The sequence below is a fragment of the Piliocolobus tephrosceles genome, chromosome 15, assembly GCF_002776525.5.
Source record: "Piliocolobus tephrosceles isolate RC106 chromosome 15, ASM277652v3, whole genome shotgun sequence".
Classification (NCBI taxonomy): domain Eukaryota; kingdom Metazoa; phylum Chordata; class Mammalia; order Primates; family Cercopithecidae; genus Piliocolobus; species Piliocolobus tephrosceles.
In genome coordinates, this window is record NC_045448.1 from 64,012,369 (window position 1) to 64,034,571 (window position 22,203).

At 34.9% G+C, this 22,203-nt stretch overlaps 1 protein-coding gene across 5 annotated transcripts in view; it reads right to left on the reverse strand.

The window, feature by feature from the left end:
* The window catches only part of WDPCP (WD repeat containing planar cell polarity effector), a 489,966-nt gene that overhangs the window by 367,224 nt on the left and 100,539 nt on the right, over positions 1-22,203 (reverse strand). For all 5 annotated transcript variants that reach the window (XR_002734119.3, XM_023224123.2, XM_023224121.2 and 2 more), the window contains 5 exons: positions 18,765-18,849; positions 13,474-13,521; positions 12,569-12,613; positions 10,944-11,014; positions 10,631-10,690 (listed from right to left, as the gene is read on the reverse strand). Coding sequence is in view for 4 of the 5 variants with exons in the window: in XM_023224121.2 (XP_023079889.1) it covers positions 10,631-10,690; positions 10,944-11,014; positions 12,569-12,613; positions 13,474-13,521; positions 18,765-18,849 (309 nt within the window). In the remaining variant the exon portion in view is untranslated. The remainder of the gene's footprint in view (positions 1-10,630; positions 10,691-10,943; positions 11,015-12,568; positions 12,614-13,473; positions 13,522-18,764; positions 18,850-22,203) is intronic.

Genomic DNA, 22,203 nt, shown 5'->3' on the forward strand with positions numbered 1-22,203 from the left:
AATGCTTGGTAGGAAAAGCTCTTTAAAACCATCTGTATCTGAGAGGGATAGGGGAACTGGGTGGAGGAAGAATAATAAGCAGATCAACAATATTGGTAATAATCTAATTCATTAGTTCAGTGTTGGGTTCATGTGTTTATTTTATGACACATGAAAAAGAATATATGTAATGTACAAATGTAAGTTCAAATACTATGTATTAAAATAATTAGGTCATATGTACATTATATGTATATCAAGTATGTAATCTTTTAAGCAAATACTTGTAAGTAAATGTCTGCACAGTAAAAGGATAAACATCAAATGGTGAATAGTGGGTAATACTGAGTGGCTGAATTAGATGATTTATGTCCCTTTGGGCTTTTCTGTGTTTTCAAAATTTTCTGCCTTAAGCATGTCTGTTATTTTTGTAAATTTAAAGAAAACCAGTAAATACTTTTTTTTTTTTTTAAGTGGGAAAATATAAAGTGCTAAGCTGCCACATACTGGCTAAGTTCAGTAGCCCCAAGACAGTATTATTTATTTGTTTATCATAATAGTGAACCTAGCACAACCCTGCAACAAAACACTTTCAGAGTACGTCAAAAGAGGAAATCAAATACACATCTGTGGAGCAATCTTTTCAGACTACCTTTCTATCCCTTAATTTGTACTTATTGAAAGACAGTTTTTCTTTGATGGTACCTTTCCCCTGACTAGGAGTGTTGTCCTTTCCCTTTCTACTTGCCTGAAGTATGTCCTTCCTTCAAAGTCCAGCTATGTCCAGTCTCCTTTATGAAATCTTAATCAACTACTTTAACCAGCAACAATCTCTGAACTTAAGATACTGTACTTTAGATATTAAACTTTAGACACTGTATCAACAAATATAACATTTAATATCAAATTATCCTTTAATATTTTATACATTAGTTTCATTTCCCAAATATATTTCAAATTTTCATCTAATATTTTCACTAGTCCCTAACATAAAGATGGGTTTCTTGTTGAGCCTCAACAAATGCCTGTTGATAGACAGCTTAATAATAACAACATTGAGACTTGTAAGTAGTTAAATATTAAAACAGGAATCAAAATATAAGTTAAGCCTTTTTTCAAGCCCTCTGACTTCTAAACCCTCTAATTTTTAGGGAAATAAACTTCTCCACAGTTCCTCATTACTCTAATTGCTCTTTCTGTTTCTTTTTTTTTTTGAGATGGAGTCTCGCTCTGTCCCCCCGGGCTGGAGTGCAGTGGCCGCATCTCAGCTCACTGCAAGCTCCGCCTCCCGGGTTTACGCCATTCTCCTGCCTCAGCCTCCCAAGTAGCTGGGACTACAGGCGCCCACCACCTCGCCTGGCTAGTTTTTTGTATTTTTTAGTAGAGACGGGGTTTCACCGTGTTAGCCAGGATGGTCTCGATCTCCTGACCTCGTGATCCGCCCGTCTCGGCCTCCCAAAGTGCTGGGATTACAGGCTTGAGCCACCGCGCCCGGCCTGCTCTTTCTGTTTCTTCTGTTGGCTTAATTTTCCTCTCTTGTCCTCCAAATGAGAAGATCCTTGGCTCTAGCTCTTCTCCCAAAATACTCACCTCCTCCTTCTTGAGGGCACCCTCTTAGATGATTTTAATATCACCTCCTCTTAGGTGATTTGGGAGGTTGTCTCCTCCCAAATTTTCAACTCCAACCTTTCACTCCAGTTCAATACTTCCAATAATACCATCATTTGATTATCTCTGGTCACTTCACATGTAACAGAGTCAAAACTAGCTTTTTTACCTGTCATTCTAAATGTTTCTGGCTTTCAAAACCCTCTGCACCTTAATGTCACTGTACTTATCATCTGAAATTATTTCAGGGCCTCTGGTTCTCACGTGTTACCCTACATCCCACTGCCAGTCTAATCCTTCTATAAGTCTAAATCCTTCTATAAGTCTAATCCTTCTAAAAGTCCTTCTATAAGTGAAAGTGTTTATACTGTTACAGGACAATGTGTCAATTCCTTAATATAACATTCAAAGTCCCCGACAAGGAAGTTCCAAGGTGCCTTTCTAGCCCTTTCATTCTTCAACATGAACCACGTATTTCTAAATGGGCTCACCTCCTCACTACTATGTACACACCCTATTTAAGTCTCAGTTAATATAATTTCCTTTTCCTGGAATACTTTTCCTTTTGGCTTAACCAAATTTTACACAACTTTTCAGGTCTAAATTCTCCACAACTTTTTTCTTATTTTATGCTATGCTTTCTCTAAACTTCTACCGTCTTTTTACTCAGTGTCATACAATTTAGCACTCATTAGTGTCCTAGTGATTTCATGTGTCTATTTTCCTTGACTAGGTTATGCTGTGGACCCAGCCCATACCTTACATTTCTTTAGTGACTCCCACAGTTCTTCCCACAATGCTTGAAATCAATAAATACTGTGTGATGAGTTCTGTATAAATAATATGCTACTATTAATAGTTATAACTTGAAAACATGGTTTGTCTATTATTATTTTATGAGAAAAATAAATTGAGTTTCGCATAATTTGACAAAAAGAAAAATCAGGTTCTACAATTAAGGGAGTTGTGATCAAATGAGTTTCATAAGGTCACAATTTATCTGTGATAGGCTTGGAAAATAATTCATACTTTTATATAGCCTGTCAAATAATTTACCACAGGCATTTAAAAAGGAAACTTATCTTTTGTTGGCCTTTTAAAATTGTGCCTGAAAATGCAGAATTGTTATGGATGGAAACCATGGTACAGCTGATTATGTTATATACTTTTATAGCTAAATTTACATGCACAATTCAAATAATTTAATCCAAAATGAGCATATATGAAGTTACATCTACAGTTAATAATACTGTTTTAAACTAATTACATAATAATCTACAAACATGAATGTGACTTAAACCATAATACTTTATTAAATTCAAAAATTCCACCAGACTGATGAACAATTTAATAGTATATTACTGTTAAAACTATTATTCTCTAGGAACAGATTTATAATGGTTTAAGAAATTCAAAGCAGAAAATTATTAAACACTTTTAGTGAAATGATTTTAGGAGACCAAAAAAATAAAAGTGAGAAATACATTGAATAGCTGGTAAAACTAAAACTGTATACCTCATACCTTTTAATGTATCCCAAACTAGAGATAGGCATCGTCTGAAAAAAACTTTAAAAGACAATCTTTATCCTAAACATATGTATAGATTAAGTCTTGATTTGAAAACCATTCTGGGAGGTAGAAGGAAAATGGTGGATAGGAGACAGGACTAAACTAAAGCTCCCACTCAGACAGACAGAGCAGCACGTGGGGACACACATCATGAACTTTTGCTCCAAGAACTACCACAGGAACTTAACTAGCCAAAAGAATCCACAGACCCTCTGAATGAAGCAGATTGCTCCTGCAGGCCCTGGGAAACAGCCCCAAAACTGTGAGCGCCCAAAGTGTGAAAGTGGGAAAGGGGGATCATCCACCCCTGAACACACACCCTCAATGGGGAACCTGAACGTCCAGATCACAGGAGAAGGATCTCACCTTACCTGAAGCTGAGAAAATTTTAGAGAGCCAGGTGAAACACAAGGGTAGAAAAAGCAGTGGGAAGAGAACTATGGGCTCTCAGTCCCCATGGAAGCCATTTCTGACTTTTGTCTTGCAGAGGTCCTTGGGAAGGGTTCCCTGGGAAAAGACAACAGGGAGAAAGAAACTTCCAGCTCAACTTTGTAACAATTTCAACCGAATGTGAATGTGAAGTTTGCTGGACAGAACTCAACGGAGGGGGTGAATTGGGAGTGCAGACACAGCACAGAAGAGACAAAGAGTGACACTATATAATGATAAAATGACTTGTCCAAGAGGAAAATATCACAATCCTAAACATATATGCACCTAACACTGGAGCTCCCAAATTTATAAAACAACTACTATTAGACGTAAGAAATGAGATAGACAGCAACACAGTAATAGCAGGGGACTTCAATATTCCACTGACAGCACTAGACAGGCCATCAAGACCAAGTCAACAAAGAAACAATGGATTTAAGCTATACCCTAGAAAAAATGGATTTAACAGATATTTACAAAACATTCCATCCAACAACTGCAGAATATACATTCTATTCATCAGCATATGTAACTTTCTCCAAGACAGACCATAGGATAGTTCACAAAACAAGTCTCAGTAAATTTAAGAAAACTGAAATTATATCAAGTACTCTCTCAGACCACAGTAGAATAAAACTCCAAAAGGAACCCTCAGAACCATGCAAATACATGGAAATTAAATAACCTGCTCCTGAATGATTGTTGGGTCAACAATGAAATCAAGATGGAAATGTAAAAATTATTTGAACTGAACCATAATAGTGACACAGCCTATCAAAACCTCTGGGATACAGCAAAGATGGTGCTAAGAGGAAAGTTCATAGCCTTAAATGCATACATCAAAATGTCTGAAAGAGCACAGACAGTCTAAGGTCACACCTCAAGGAACTAGAGAAACAAGAACAAACCAAACCCAAACCCAGCAGAAGAAAAGAAATAACAAAGATCAGAGCAGAACTAAATGAAATTGAAACAAACAACAACAACAAAAACACACAAGATAAACGAAACAAAAAGCCAGTTCTTTGAAAAGTTAAATCAAATTGACAGACCGTTAGCAAGATTAACCAAGAAAATAAGATAGATGATCAAAATAAGTTCAAAATGGGAGATATTACAACCAATACCACAGAAATAACAACAAAAAAAAATCTGATCAAGCTACTATGAACACCTGTATGCCCATAAACTAGAAAACCTAGAAGAGATGGATAAATTCCTGGAAATACACAACCTTCCTAGATAAAACCAGGAAGAAACAGAAACTCTGAACAGACCAGTAACAGGCAGCAAGATTGAAATGATAATATAAAAAGTTGCCAACAAAAAAAGTCCAGGACCAGACAAATTCACAGCTGAATTCTATCAGGTATTCAAAGAGAATTGGTACCAATCCTATTGACACTACTCCACAAGATAAAGAGGAAATCCTCCCTAAATCATTCTATGAAGCCAGTATCACCCTAATACCAAAACCAGGTAAGGACATAACAAAAAAAAGAAAACTACCGACCAATATCCCTGATGAATATAGATGCAAAAATGCTTAACAAAATACTAGCTAATTGAATCCAACAACATATAACAAGATAATCCACCATGATCAAGTGGGTTTCATACCAGGCATGCAGGAATAATTTAACATTCTAAATTCAATAAATGTGATACACCGCATAAACAGAATTAAAAACAAAAATCACATGATCATCTCAATAGATGCAGAAAAAGCATTTGACAAAACCCTCAGCAAAACTGGCATAGAAGGGACACACCTTAATGTAATAAAAGCCATCTATGACAAACTCACAGCCAACATAATACTGAATGGGGAAAGGTTGAAAGCATTTCCCCTGAGAAGTGGAACAAGACAAGGATGCTGACCCTCAACACTTTTATTCAACATAGTACTGGAAGTCCCAGTCAGAGCTGGAACAAGACAAGGATGCTGACTCTCAACACTTCTATTCAACATAGTACTGGAAGTCCCAGTCAGAGCAATCAGACAAGAGCAACATATCAAGGGCATCCAAATGGGTAAAGAGGAAGTCAAGGTGTCACTGTTTGCTGACGATATAATCGTTTACCTTGAAAACCCTAAAGACTCCTCCAAAAAGCTCCTAGAACTGATAAACTAATTCAGCAAAGCTTCAGGATACAAAATTAATGTACACAAATCAGTAGCCCTGCCATTATCAGTAGCCTAACAGCTACCAAGCTGAGAATAAAATCAAGAACTCAACCCCTTTTACAATAGCTGCAAAAGAAAAAAAAATACTTGGAAATATACCTAACCAAGGAGGTGACAGATCTCTACAAGGAAAACTACAAAACACTGCTTAAAGAAATCAAAGATCACACAAACAAATGGAAACACATCCTATGCTTATGGATGAGTAGAATCAATACTGTGAAAATGGCCACACTGCCAAAAGCAGTCTACAAATTCAATGTAATTCCCATCAAATACCATCATCATTCTTCATAGAACTAGAAAAAACAATCCTAAAATTCATATGGAACCAAAAAAGAGCCCACATAGCCAAAGCAAGACTAAGCAAAAAGAACAAATCTGGGGGCATCACATTTCCCAACTTCAAACTATAGTACAAGGCCACAGTTACCAAAACAGCATAGTGCTGGTATAAAAATAGGCACACAGGCCAATGGAACAGAATAGAGAGCCTAGAAATAAACCCAAATACTTACAGCCCACTGATCTCTGACAAAGCAAACAAAAACATACAGTGGGGAAAGGACACCCTATTCAACAAATGGTGCTGGGATAATTGGCAAGCCACATGTAGAATGAAACTGGATCCTCATATCTCACCTTATACAAAAATCAACTTAAGATGGATTAAGGACTTATACCTAAGATCTGAAACTATAAAAATTCTAGAAGACAACATTGGAAAAATCCCTCTAGACACTGGCTTAGGCAAGGATTTCATGACCAAAAACCCAAAAGCAAATGCAATAAAAACAGATAAATAGCTGGGACCTAATTAAACTAAAGAGCTTTTGCACAGCAAAAGGAACAGTCAGCAGAGTAAACAGACAACCCACAGAGTGAGAGAAAATCTTCACAATCTATACATGTGACAAAGGACTAATATCCAGAATCAACAATGAACTCAAACAAATCAGTAAGAAAAAAACAAACAATCCCATAAAAAAGTGGGCTAAGGACATGAAGGGACAATTTTCAAAAGAAGATATACAAATGGCCAACAAACATGAAAAAATGCTCAACATCACTAATGATCAGGGAAATGCAAATCAAAACCACAGTGTGATACCACCTTACTCCTGCAAGAATGGCCATAATCAAAAAATTAAAAAAATAATAGATTTGGCAGGGATGTGGTGAAAAGGAAACACTTTTACACTGCTGGTAAGAATGTAAACTAGTATAACTACTATGGAAAGCAGTGTGGAGATTCCTTAAAGAACTAAAAGTAGAACTACCATTTGATCCAGCAATCCCACTACTGGGTATCTACCCAGATGAAAAGAAGTCATCATATGAAAAAAAATACTTGCCCATGCATGTTTGCAGCAGCACAGTTCGCAATTGCAAAAATATGGAACCAGCCCAAATGCCCATCAATCAACAAGTGAATAAAGAAACTATGGTAAATATATACCATAGAACACTACTCAGCCATAAAGAAGGAATGAAATAATGGCATTCACAGCAATTTGGATGGAATTGCAGACCATTATTCTAAGTGAAGTAACTCAGGAATGGAAAACCAGACACTGTATGTTCTCACTCATAAGTGGGAGTTTGCTGTGAGGATGCAAAGGCATAAGAATGATACAATGGACTTTGCGGACTCAGAGGAAAGGGTGGGAGGTGGGTGAGGGATAAAAGACTACAAATAGGATACAGTGAATACTGCTCGGGTGATGGCTGCACCAAAATCTCAGAAATCACCACTAAAGAACTTATTCATGTAACCAACCACCACCTGTTCCCCCAAAAACCTATGGAAGTAAAAAACAAAAATAAAATTAAAAAATAAAAACAGGAGAAAAAATAAGTAAAGATCCTGAAAAATAAAATAAACTATTATCCTCCAAAGTAAGAAAGAAAATTATTCTGAATTTATAGGTGGGGGGAATTAGTTTCTAAATGGTACAATGTGCAGATCATTGGACTGACAACATCAACTAAGCTTCAGTAAATGATGAAAACCTACAAATCCTCATTGTTTGACACATAGAAAGATCCAACCTCAGATTGCATCCTCTGAAATCTTACGTTGCTGTGGTTGCCTGGCTCATTTTTAAACAATTGCACTTTCTAAAGCAGTAAGGGATGACAACTAAAATAAATTCGCAAATCCTAAATTTACCATTTCTTGGGAGGAAATAATGTACATTAGCAGAAGAGTAGCCAAATTAAAAGACTGAGAGTCCAAATGTGTTAGCATGAAGATGTTGATGAACTTTTTCACTCCTTTTCTAAGAGTTATTGACCATTATGTTGCGGTCAGCCGACACGTTATCTCTGGAACCACCATACTGGATATGTGCACAAAAGCAGGTCCCTTGGGGAGCCTGTTGAAGTGGTTTACTTACTTTATAACTAAGAAAAATTTAACAAAAAATTAACTGAAAGGGCTAAGGGGGTCATTTCCTTATGCTAATAATGTAGCTTGAACATAAACATTTTAATTTATTGTTATAACAGAGATCTTTTGAAATAGAACACACACAGATTTTTAGAAGAACTAGCTAACAGTCCTAACTAGAAACTGAAGAAGTAGAGGGATAATGTTAGGAGGTCTCTCAAAGACTTTAAATATGTGAAGACTAACCTAGACCTGTGGGCAGTGTGGAGGTGAAGTTATCTTGTGAAAACATATCACATCAAGAATGTGCTGAGAGTATAAGGTCTATTTTAGAAATATCTTTATAATCATAGAAATGAAGCACAGAATATAATAGAACAACCAAAAAAGATAAGTCCTGTTAGAAATGTTAAAAGCAGACTTGGGCCGGGCTCGGTGGCTCACGTCTGTAATCCCAGCCCTTTGAGAGGCCAAAGTAGGCAGATTACGAGGTCAGGAGTTCGAGACCAGCCTGACCAACAAGGTGAAACTCCGTCTCTACTGAAAATACAAAAATTAGCCAGATGTGGTGACGCGCACTTGTGATCCCAGCTACTTGGGAGGCTGAGGCACGAGAATTGCTTCAACCCAGGAGGCGGAGGTTGCAGTGAGCAGAGATCGCGCCATTGCACTCCAGCCTGGGTGATAGAGCAAGACTCCATCTCAAAAAAAAAACAAAAAACAAACAAAAACAAAAAAACAAAAAAAGCAGACTCATTAGTACACCAGCCTAATTAACCAATTAGATTAATGTAAATTACAAAAGTAATTTTACATATATTTTATCATGAAAACTCCCTTTCTGAGTTGAATTAATATAATAGTGAGGGACATTCTTCTCCAGACATCCCTTCATCAGACACACACACAAAATTACTATTAAATTAAAATTCATTAAACCCTATCTAAAAAGGATTGTCTATTGGGATGCTCCACTGCATATTTTAAGATGCCCAACATGTTGCAATTTACCCTGTGTGATGAGTAAGGGTGGAGGCCATGAGACATGCCTCTTACTATAGGTGGCAGGCTTGCCCTCCAGTCAAATAATTCTGAGCCTGTTTTTAACGTGAGTGATGGCATGGAAAACTACAAGTTTGAGTTGTAGTAAGTTTGAAACTTTCTGGAGCGTATTTTGCATTCAAGTTTTAAAATCTGATTGAAATGTACTATTATGCAAATAAGCTATAATTTTTTTAAATTCCATCCTTTTTAATAGTATCCTAAGGCAAATTTAAGAAGTACTATGATTCTAAAAATGCTAATTCACCCTTGTAAAAGATCTCTGAAAAATAAAAATTTATGCCACTAGTTGCCTCCATGAGTAAAGGTAGACTAGTTTAGACAAAAAACGAGGAAAAACTAGAATCCACAAAAATGATAGTATATATTCAAGTAGTAGATTAAGATCTGTTTATAATTGCTACAAATTTGATGTTGTAGCTTTATGAATAGAACTATGGGCCTAAACTACAAACAAGAATGATTACACAAAATAAATCACATTGTAAAAAATAATTTAAATTAATATAGGAATATTTGATTCAATATATCAGTTACAATTATTATTAGAACTAATGCAACTTCAATTCCACAGATGACTAATAATTATTCTTTTTATCACAAGTATATTAAATTTTTCTAGACATATAGTACTTTTTAAGCCTATCAGAAAAGCTAAAGCATTTGTCATTATCTTGTAATCAGTGTACACTAATTATTAGGTCCTGAATCTACCCATTCAATACTTAGATCATTTGTCCAGGCCTTAACACTACTGTCCAATAGAACTGTCTGAGATGGAAATGTTCTGTATCTGTACTGTCCAATATGGTAACATGTGGCTATTGAACACTTAAATGTGGGTAGTGCAACTGAAGAACTGATTTTTTCATTTTATTTAATTATTCACTCACATATGACTAGTGGCTACCATAGTAAACAGCACAGCTTAGAGGGTTCAAAAAGTAGGACCAAATGTCTTGTTATCATAGGTCTAACTGTGTATAGTTGGGTTGTTGATTTGCGTAAGCAATGATATTCACAGATGCTTACAAGAATAGTATGCCAACAAGTCTTTTGCCCTGTGGTTTCATCTTCACTCAAAAATATATTAAATCTATGCCAGCAAACATCTACTACAACATTCAGACAACTTCAAACAAAAAAATACAACATGAAAAGTTTTTTATTAGTGTTTGTATGTCAGTACAACTATACAGATTAATACTGATTAATGAGCCTGGTGGCCTGTGTCAATCTGTCTAATGTTAGCTCTAGAACAAGTAGAACTCAAACTATGAAATAACCACTGCTAAAAAAGTTTTTGTCCATTATCTAACATAACACAAGAATACCAATTACTACATAGTTTTCAGCTCCATTGGTTAAACACTGCAAAGGCTTGTCAAACCATTTTACCTGACAGACATATTTGTTCTTCCATTTGCTCAGCACACAGTGACTGTTTTGCATCAGCTCCTGAAGTACAACAGAAAAAGAGAGAGCATAGTTGGCTATACACATTGTCATTATCAGTTAAAGTGCCTCTGATTTGCAAGCAAAAAAAGATCAACATGCCACACAAAGATGCAACTGTTTTGGAACTCATCACTGGACAAAAGCAAAGCTATCATCACCATGAGAGTTGATCCTTTATGAAAATTAAAGCTGTTGAAAGATGTTTTAAAAACAGATTTGTTTGTTGCCATTTTTGAAACTTTTTGAAAGATACCTCCAACTCTTTGAGTGAGTCTCGGAGTTTTTCTGGGCGTCTGTTTTTGAGCGTCCAAGGATAATCTCGTGCTGGCAAATAAAACATGTACTACAGTTAGTTAAACAAGATTTAAAAAGGAAATTCTGCTTAGCAGTGTGCCTTAGGAAGATTAAAATAAAACACCTCTATAATTGAGAGGAAGTGGGCTTCATTTCCATCATCAAATGACAGCCTTTTGAAAAGCTTTGTCATAGAAACAGGATTTTTACCACAAAACAATTCCCTAATCATACTTTTACGATGACAACCAACAAGGCTTGGAGAATCCCAGGGAAAGTTTGCTAGGCTTGTGAATCAAGTAATTCATGGTAAATGATGTACTCTTTACTAACTTTTTCATGTAAATAATTAAATGTTGAATCCAAAAGAAATTCTAAATTCTACAAGTAACCTACTCAGACCTAAGAAAAAAAAATTATCATGAGTAAATGAATATAATGAGCAAAGAAATAAAATAAAATGAAAAGAAATAAAAAATAAAACTGTACATAAAAATATATGAAGTTAGGCATTAAAGTTCCACATTTTAAAACTATGGAAAAATCGGAGGGAAATCCAAGTTTTAACAAATTAGGCACTAATAGTGCTCTTTTTAATTTAAAACAGTTCTCTTTAAAGTATACACCACAATTGAATAATGATAAGCCTTTGTTTTGCTTTAAATAAATTTAATTGAAAGATAAAATTATTTAGTAGTCATCATGTGAGCCTAAAATAAATTAAAAATAGTTCTGTTTAAAATAATTTAAAAATGTTAAACTCATATCTATTTTATCAGAAAAATGAATTCATCTTTGGATTCTCCTCATTAATAATTCCAAACAAGAGTTATATGTGTATTTGTGCTTATGTGTGTGTTGCATGTACATATACATATGTAGTATATACATAGATACTTAAATTTGAGAGTAGAATTGCTATATATCTTATTTCAGCAAATGAATTTGGGTCTCTAAACAATTTTGATGTACAACGTATGTGCAAATTTTTAAATCTGTGTTGCAGCTACTAATACATTATTTTTTTAAATTAAATGTCAGTTCAACAATTTAAAAAACAAGAGAACAAATGGGATTTTCAGCTCTAGCTATAATCCAAAAAAATCTTAATGTATGTTTAATTTATGTCATTGAAACCATATTACATTGTCACCATAATATATATAACATATACTGGAGATCAGAAAAGACTAGAGTGAATAAAATGCTAATACTGATATTACAAATATTATTTTCTTAAAAATGGGTAAGACATGTTAACAATTTAGGCAAAGTATGAATAATTAAATGTTACTATCAGAATTTAAGCTTGGTATAATTATCTTAAATATACTAATATATAGTTCATTATGAAAGTTTATGTTTATATAAACATACATTTTATCAAAACTGAATAGAGATTTCAATGGTCTAAATTAGAAAGGCCTGACAAATACAATTGTTACTCATATGTTTATATTCCTAAGTAATGGGAATTTAAGAAATTTGGAGGGAATAATGTTTCCTCTTTGTTCCAGATGAATATTTTATAATACTGAACTTTCTGGTTTTATAATAATTCCAAAAAATATAAAGTAAGCTTACACTCTGCCAGTTTCTGCTTTTCTTCTAAGTTACCATGCTCTGTCGCTGATATTGTAGCAGAAGGGATAGAAAGAAAAAAACAAAAGTAGAATTTATTTTTATTATAATGCCTTACATTTTAATATGTACATGTATAATGTATTATTAACATTACATGCATTATTGAGATTAATAAATTATGCTTAGATTCTAAAAAGACAGTTGAAAAAAAGGCTATAATTTGGATGTTTTCATTTCATAGAGATATTTCCTAAATTTGCAGTGAAAGGGCACAACAGCTGGACCAATATCCTGAGCTTCCAATCTCATCAGATAGGAAAGAGAACTGCAACAGAGCCCAGAACAGAAGCTGCTTCAGTCTGTCATCAGAACCATGAAGTCAGCCTATTAACCACTAAGCTAAGCACACAGGATGCTCACACAAGCCCACTTCAACGGAGACCAAAACAGGAAGTAACTCTAGCTAGAAAGACCTTTTGGCCCATCATAAAACTTCTGGGATTAACAGGATTAATCAGATAAAGAAAATTGATCATTCACTCAGAAATGCCTATTTCAGATATCAGGTGAGGATCCAGGAGGCCAGCATCAGTAGGACCCATGCATTAACAATGCCCTCTACTGGGACACTGATAAATAAACGTGAATAGACTGCCCTGTTATCAGCCTGATCAGCAGGAAAATGAAAATTTTCATGTCCTTCTACAGCATTTTTTCAATACTACTTTATTTTATATAGAACAGATAGATATCAACCTCAGCATTTTTCTAAAGAACTGAAGGGACTTTTCTTAAAATTCTAGAATTTATCTAAAGCTCATAAGAAGAGCGTTTTTAATGGTCAGTATTTCATGGTTTGGAATATTTAGTTAATTAAAATTAATTGCACAGAATAGGTACTTTACCTGGTGGATCTTTCTTGTCATAATACTGGTAAATCCCAATGTTTCTATCTATAGAAAGGAATAAATAACATTAAATTATGATTAAAAAGTCCCCGAGAATAAGAAGCCAAGCCATACTATATTAGGGGAAGGGTAGGGAGAAAAGCAGCAACAGTCTCCTTATGTTACTAGAAATAAAATGGCTCAAAAGCATCTGGAGATGAGTTCATGTATTCTAGGGATATGCAGAAACTGGAAAGTTTATCAATCTAATGATAAAAGATTTACACAAAACTAGAATGGCATGAGAAAAAGATTAGTAAAGAACTGAAATCAAGAAAGACCAAGTTTTCTCTTTCACACATCCTCTGATATTTTTCACAGGGCGCTACCAAAAGGAACTGCCACTAAGCAATGCCAAATGAAATCAGTGGATGGAAGAAAATGCCCTGTTGGATTCTGAGCTGTGGTTTTCTTTTCTCCAATTTAGCTCAAGAGTCTAGTTCTTATCCTATGGCATTTGGGAGAAATCCGCAGAGGAGAAAGGGAAGAGGAGAAAGGGAAGATTAGAGGAAGGTTTGGATAAATTATTATCTGAAACTTGTTTAGGCAGGGAAAATCCCTTCTAAACCTAAATTCGGACACTTTGCTGGGGCTACCTAAGAAGCAAAGTTGGGCTTCCCAGATGTCAAGATTCATTTAACCAAGGAATTATTCCAATTTAAATATAAGATAACAAAATAATTTTGTCCATTTTTTTCATATCTATGAATAATAAAATATTTCTTTCATTGAAGGAACGTTTGTTTTCTTCCATACAAAATAATTCTCAGTTACTAACATAAGGATAAAGAGTATAGGTGGAAGCAGTACAGGCTGCCCCCTAGTGACTGACTGCTCCAGACTTTCTGAAACTGAATGATAAAACTTCAAAAAAAAAGTATTACTGCTATAATTAACTTTTCAAATACAGTCTTTCAAAATAGTCAATTGCGTGTACTTGTTAAAGCTCTATTTTATTCATCATGCCATTAGTTAGAGGCATACAATTTTAAAGAATGCAGTTTATGTCTACTGGTTAGACTGAATATATCTAATAAGGATTTATTGTGAAAAATCATGAGTAGGACTTCTTGGATACTGATATTTTAATTGTTGTCCTGGATGGTGATTTTATGGGTGTTTTCACATTCTGATGGTTCACAACATAATCTTATGATCTTTACACTTTTCAGTACATACATTATACTTCAATAAAAAGGCTTTTTTAAAATCTAAGAACCACAGGCACTACATATGCAGACAATATCTCTATTAAAATATTCCACCCTATAATTATACACATCATTCCATACATGCAAATATATGCCACAACTCTAGAATAGAACTATGAAGATCATAAAGAATCCTGAATTATTTGCACAAGTCTGACCTACTGCATCTGGCCCAGAGTGGGATTGTCAAAACGCAAGCAGAATAAAGAGAGCATCCAGTGAAGAAAACCTGCCCTACAATGGGTGCCAGAGCTGGATGAGGAAGGTGTCCATTCAAAGAGTCAGCCTGACACGGTGTGTTGGAACTCCAGCAGGGTAAGAACATTCTCATGAAGCAACGGTCTGGTGTGGGTATTAGAGGCTAAACAAGGTAAGGAGAACATTTACATATGGGGGCAGCCCAACATGGTATATCAAATCCACATGGGGTGAGAAGGGTATCCATACAGGGGAGGGAGCAGCCACAGAGATAGTGGATTGACTGCAAACAGGGTGACTGATTAAGTAAATAAATAAAAAATAAGGGAGCTCCAGGTTTCCCATTGTCTGAGAAGAAAAATACAAATATAGAAAGGGAGAAAATTAGAATGAACCCTATGGTGGTAGATAGGAATGAGATGTACCAGTGTGAACTCATGGTTTCAATACAGAGAGATAGACAGATATAGAAATAAATGTGGGTGTAAATATGTGTGTATACATACACACATACATTCTGCAAGCTCTGTCCACTGAGAGGGCCTGGGAGCAGCAATACTCCAATAATAAGTGCACCTAAAGCAGAACTTGGCTTCTAGACCCCCTTACCCTCTAAAAGGAATAAAGCTCCTTAGAGAAGTGACTGATTCCTAGGCTAGGAAGAGGAAATTACAACATGAGTCTGGAACATTTGTTGTACCAGAAAGAATTAAAGTGCTCAGATTTTGACAGGGACATGTCAAAAAGACACAGAAGCCAGTCTGAAGAGGGTCCCTCTGGCCACATCAGGGACAATTTAAACATCAAAATAAATAATGAAATAAAATAAAATAATGATATGACTATATTATTACAACTGCATAAAGTGGAAAACTTGAATCCACAGAGATAAAATAAATTGATCATATATAATAATATATTTAAAGTGTGATGAGGAACAGAATATTTACACAATTTCAAGGTGCTTCCCTATGAAATACTTATCACAAAGAAAAAAGTAACTTTGCAGTGGAGAAGCCTAGCAGACACTATCTTATCAGGTAATCATGAATATCATCAGGAAAGGGACAAATTGAAATTATGCACCACCTGATAGGATGCACTGAAATGTATAACCTGAATCTAATTGTGAGGAAATTTCAAATACAACCAAATTTAGGATCATCCTACATAATAACTGGCCTAATATCTTCAAAAATGTTAAGGTCATGAAAGTTTAAAAAAAAAAAAAAAAAGAAGAAGAAGAAGGATGAAGGATAACCCAGAATGAAGGATACTAAAGAAACATGGTAGCAATGCAATGTGTTACTGTAACAAAATCCTTTTCCTAACAAAAGAACAATGATGGGACAATTGGTGAACTGATCCATTTAGACTGAAGTACATCATTATTAATTTCCTGATTTCAGTGGCTATACAGTAATGCAGGACAAAATCCTTTTTGTAGGACATATACATGAATGTATTTGGGGTGATAAAGCATCAGGCTACAACTCTCAAATGGTTCAAGAAAAAAAATTCTCTGTACTGACAATTTTTCTGTAAGTTTGTGATTATTTCAAACATTTTAAAAATAAACATCGAGCATAATGACAGCACATTAACAGGGTTACTAATTTAGTCTAGATAGCAGGAAAGGCTTCTCTAAGTGACGTAATAAACCTGAGCCCTAAAGAAGTAGGATTCACAAAAGGTTAAATAGAAGAATGTCCCAATAGAGAGAATGGGTAGGCCCTGCAAAAATGCAGTTGGGGTTGAAGACTATTCCCATGGGGCTACTGTGCACCACTGTGTGATTCTTCTCTAAAAACCATTCACTGACTCAGAATAGAAGGAACAGTGATAGAAAACTTGAGGACACACGGAGAGGTAGGGAAGGCATTTGCTGGGCATGAACAGAAGACGAGGGGTAAAAGGGGATCAAGATGGAATAGCTCAGACTTCCAACTATGGGGTCCAAGATGGGTAGGAAGATAAGTGAAGAAGTCCCAATGGACTAGGAGAATGTCAAGCAATTAAAAGATTGACCATCTCGAAGAAGCATAAAACCTAGATATATAAGAATAAGGGAATAAGATGAAAAATGGGGAATTATGATTAGAGAAGAAAACATTTCAATTAAAGATTTCCACCAGCAGTAAAATAAGTTCACTTTGGGATTTCTTTTTTCTATTTTCTGAGATTTCTTTACACTTTTGAATTTTGAATTTTTTCTGCAACATATTTTTAATTTCCAAGAGATTTGTATAATTTCAAATGTTTTCTGAAGCTTCTGTTTTTGTTTCTTGCTTCATGGATTTAGTATTTTTCCTTAGGTCTCTGTTGTACTTTTCCCTCCTTCCTACATTATCTCTGTTTCTTCAGAGATCCATTCACCTATTCATTTTGTTTTCTTTCCTGTTGAAGATATTCCTCAAATATCTGATGATCCTTAGTTCTCTGTTTGTATTTACAAGTGAGGCACTAAAAAACTGATTGGAAGCCCTGTGTAGACAAATAGAGCTTGCCAACTGGTGAGCTTCACTGATCAGGCAAGGACCAGGGTATTTCACCAAAGAATTCCCTCAAACATCTATGTACAAAGGTCTTCTTTCTAGGGTCATTCAGTCATTCCAGAGAGGAATACCTCAAGCCCCTTCTTTCTTGGAAAGTGTACAAATAGGTATGACATTCTCAGAACCAAGTGGGATTAAGAAGATCTCACCCATCGGTATGTAGGCTTCCTTCCATTTCATGCCTGTTTTCTGTTCAGCAGGTCTTCCACTGCCCCTGGTGTTCCCAACTTTAGAGCCTCCTTAATTAAATATTTCCACAGCACGAAAGGTATCTCACAAGTTCTTCTGCAAACTTTCACGTCCCTTTACTGTCACTCTCATGATACATACCATCTTCTACAATATCTGGCTCCTCAAATTTCTGTATCTTTCCAGAATTTTGAGTCCTAAATTGGCTGTCACCGGAACTCTCCTCTGCAGGCAATTTATATTCAGGTTTTACAGCTCTGCTAATTCCTCTTTCCCTCCCATCTTCCAAAATTTGTCCAATTTCAGTTGTCCCCTCTCTCGAAAGGGTTTATGCCTTCTTTATTTTTATTCCTTTATTGGCATTTTAGAAGCGTTTTAGGAGGAAGCAAACGAATGTTAAATCTACTTTAACTGAAATTTCAATCTATTTACATTTTAAAGCAGATAAACTTGATGAAAATATCACAATCATCCTTAATTCTATATTTGATATGAAGAAACAATACTTTGTAAGGTAAACCATTTTCTTAATAATGATGCTTAAGTGATATAAATAATATTCTTCTCCTAAATACAAGTGTTACTTTGTATAATTAAAGATTTTTTAAAAGATATTTCTTATAAAGTATACTACATCCTATGTTAATAAGCACTGTTAAAACATACATATTATTCTCCCCCCCAAAAATGTGAAAAATAAAGAACATGAAAATAATTGTACATCTTAGCTATAAGTTTGAAATGTTATTTTAATATCAAATAGAAATGCCTTTACCATTAGCTATCCTGTACATATTTATGAATATAAATGTTATTATGAAGAATCCCAGAAAAAAAATTGAACATGTGTATATCTTATGAGAGAACAAACATTAAGCCAATAAGATTAATTTTCAAAACTGAAAACCTAACTCAAGCTGTAAATATTAAGTTAGTAAGAGTAATTAAAAGGAATTATTTTCCATTAACCAGTTTTTCATTAAGAATAAAGAATGCAACTCCAGCTGGAGAATTCAGGCTCTAACCTTTGCTAGTACTTATTTATAATGGTGTAACATATTTGAAAAATATTGAAATTAATCCAGAGCTCATTTACCCGCAATGTGTAAGGTATTCTTCAAAGACCACAGGTGCAGTTCAGTCAAGCAGAAAGACATCTGATGGCAGAAGGAATCTCTGTCCTGTTTAAAAAATAATTAAAAAGAAGTGCCAATTAATTATCTTCTATTGCCAATAAAACCAAGATACCTTAAAAAATAGTAAAAAGAATCATTCGCCACAACTGTTATTTGAAATATGGTCCATTAGAATAAACATGCTCTAGTGTATCCTTGGTTAACCATCCAGAAATAAACTCTAGAAAGAGAAAAAATACACTCCTTTTCCTGGATTTAGTATGTCATCACATTGAGAAATGTGGTAAGAAGAATATATATAGTATTTGGGTTTTCAATAGCATATGTTTGGTTAAGGCTCTGAGTATATTTAGAATTATTTAGTATTTAAGCATTTTTTTTAAGTTTTATTTTTAAGGAAAGGAAACATCTGTTGGTAGTTATTAAGTACAAGCACATTTTGTGGTGCATCTTTGGTATATAAAGCAAATATTTACAATATCCTACATACAAATAGGCTAATTAAAGTGAAATTTGCAAGGTAAATGGTATATAGTTACTATTATAAGAAACATAATTACTTAAACGTAAACTCTGAAACTACATTAGCATTCAGCTTAGTATGTTAATCTGCATGTAATGATGGATCCAGATATTTTATTCTGTGGGTTTTTTCTTTTTAAAAAAAACAAGATGGTAATAATATACATCTTGTATTCCCCCTAGCAGGGGCTAGGGATGGACACTATCAATACTTTTCTTTTTAATCAAATACTACCTCATCGATTTAGACTGATTGGGAGAAGGCTAGTCTGCATTAGAAAAAAGGTCAACATTTTACAAATGTTTGAAAGGAATTTATATAATTTTCAAATGTTTGCTTGGAAATCCATATAGTACTAGACTGTATTTATGTTATACTACATATTAGAAATACATACAATAATTTAAACTATAGACATTTTATTTATAGAATCATGAAAGAAATGTTCTTTCTAGTAAACTTCTGAATGATGAAGTTTGAAAAATATTTTAAGACATTTTAATGGAGGAAAAATCTTTCAGCTTCTTTAACATTAGGAGTGACTAAAAATATTTCCCATAGTATCCATATGGGTGATAATCCAAAATAATTTCAGACATAGTATAAACTTCCTTGGCCTGCCCTTCATCCTTACATTTATGTGACCTCAGTGCACTTACAATCAAGAAACAGATGCATGTTGAACTAATGCGATACAGTATGCTACAGACTGAAACGGCAGATGTGGCAGCACAGAAGAGGGGCCCAATCTTGACTGAACAGCTGGGCTGTGAGAAAGCTCAGAGAAGTTGTGAAATGTTAGTGGGTCCTCAAAGAAGGATAGGATTTCACCAGATGAAGATGATGATGATGATGATGATGATGATGATGATGATGATGATGATGATGGAGAAAAAGATGAGGAAGAAAATGATGGTGATAACAACAGACAACATTTACTTGTTTCGAACATTTTACATGTATTAACTCTCTTAATCCTCATAGCTACTCTTTGAGGTAGTACCATCAGTATTCCTATAATGAGGAAACTGAGGCACAGAGTGGTCACATAACAAGCAGGTGGTGGAGCCTTTGGATCTACACAGACTAGCTCCAGAGTCTGTTTGCAACCACAGTATTCTACTGTATTGGGGTAGACAGAGTTATGGGAGGGAGTATATATAGTATATACAGCATGACCCGGTCGGGTGCTGTGGCTCATGCCTGTAATCCCAGCACTTTGGGAGGCCGAGGTGGATGGATCACGAGGTCAGGAGATCAAGACCATCGTGGCTAACACGGTGAAACCCCGTCTCTACTAAAAATACAAAAAGTTAGCCGGGCATGGTGGCGGGCGCCTGTAGTTCCAGCTACTGGGGAGGCTGAGGCAGGAGAATGGCGTGAACCCGGGAGGCGGAGCTTGCTGTGAGAGGAGATCGCCCGCTGCACTCTAGCCTGGGCAACAGAGAAAGACTCCATCTCAAAAAAAAAAAAAAAAAAAAAAGAGATGGCATGACCCAAGGATGACAGTAGATTAAGGTGCACATTGGATAGTGATAGAAAGGTGAAGTTAGAAAGGGTAAGGAGGAAACAGGCTACAATAGTAAATTTTGGGTTGATCTGAATTTACTTTCTTCCATGAATTAAATGCCTTTAAAGGTAAAAGATGAAATAAGGAATCCCTCAATCCCCAGATCTGCCCTGCTGTGCCTAGATGCTGGCTGCCATTGTATACAGGTATGGAGTTGGAAAGCTAGTGGACTGCATTACTAAGAGAAAGAATGCAGTTCATTATCAGCAAGCAGTAGAGAAAAAGGGATACTAAGCTAGTTACTAATTTTTCAGTTAAACTGAGTATTATCTTTCAGAGTTGTCACTTTGGAAGTGACTCTAGTGAGCCTACTATTACTGAAAATGTTTCCAATGCAGTGTTCTTTGGAATTGCTTTCAGTTAGTTTTATGAGGCTAATTTTAGAATTGTCATCTTACAGTTAAGCTTTTTTCTTAACTAAAATACTTACTGTATTAGAATATGTAAACTGCAGCCTTTTCATTTGGAAATGTGAGGTCTGGAATGTTTGTTTTAAAATATCAGTTAATGAATTAAATATTTATTTTTCATCTATTTAGCTTAATGTGTGGATTCTAGAATCTGCCTGCCTGTTTTCTTATTCTAATTTCTCAGCTTAGTAGCTAACTTGGACAAATTACCTAACTTCTCTATTTCTAAGAGTCCCTAGCTATAAAATGGGTATAATAAAGTACCTACATCAGGACTGCTTCCAGGATACACTTACTCAATTACCTTAACACTGCAGTTGCTGCTTTCTGTTACTCAGTATATCTATCACTACACAAATTTGTATGGAAAAAAAATAAAACAATAAATATGATCTCTGACCTTATGTGGTAATCTCACAGTATGAAATAAATAACTACTAAGCACAATAGGCAGTTTATGAAGGAAAAACATCCAGATGTGGAGAAGTTACTATACAAGAGAAGGTATTTGAATTAGGACATGCAAATGGGTTAATATCCCATTGCAAGTAAGAAAGAAAAGAGATGGTAAAACAGGTGTATACTTCCTCTGACATTCAGCATCAAAAGTCACCAACTTCTATACTATACTAGAAAAATAAAAGTTATATTCCTCAATTTAGTTTTTATTCAGATACCAGTAATGCTAATTTATGACAACTTGCATAAGACAAGGCTGAAGTTTAGCTGTTTGTTGCTATATAAAAAGTCTTATCATGTAAATTAAATACAGATAAAATTTTATAGATAAAACCAAAAGACTGCACCTTTACTTACACATCAAAAGAAGATAACACTTGAAATTCTGTATTTCAGTTTAAATCAATTTAGTAATAATTTGTCAAAACTTTCTCCTG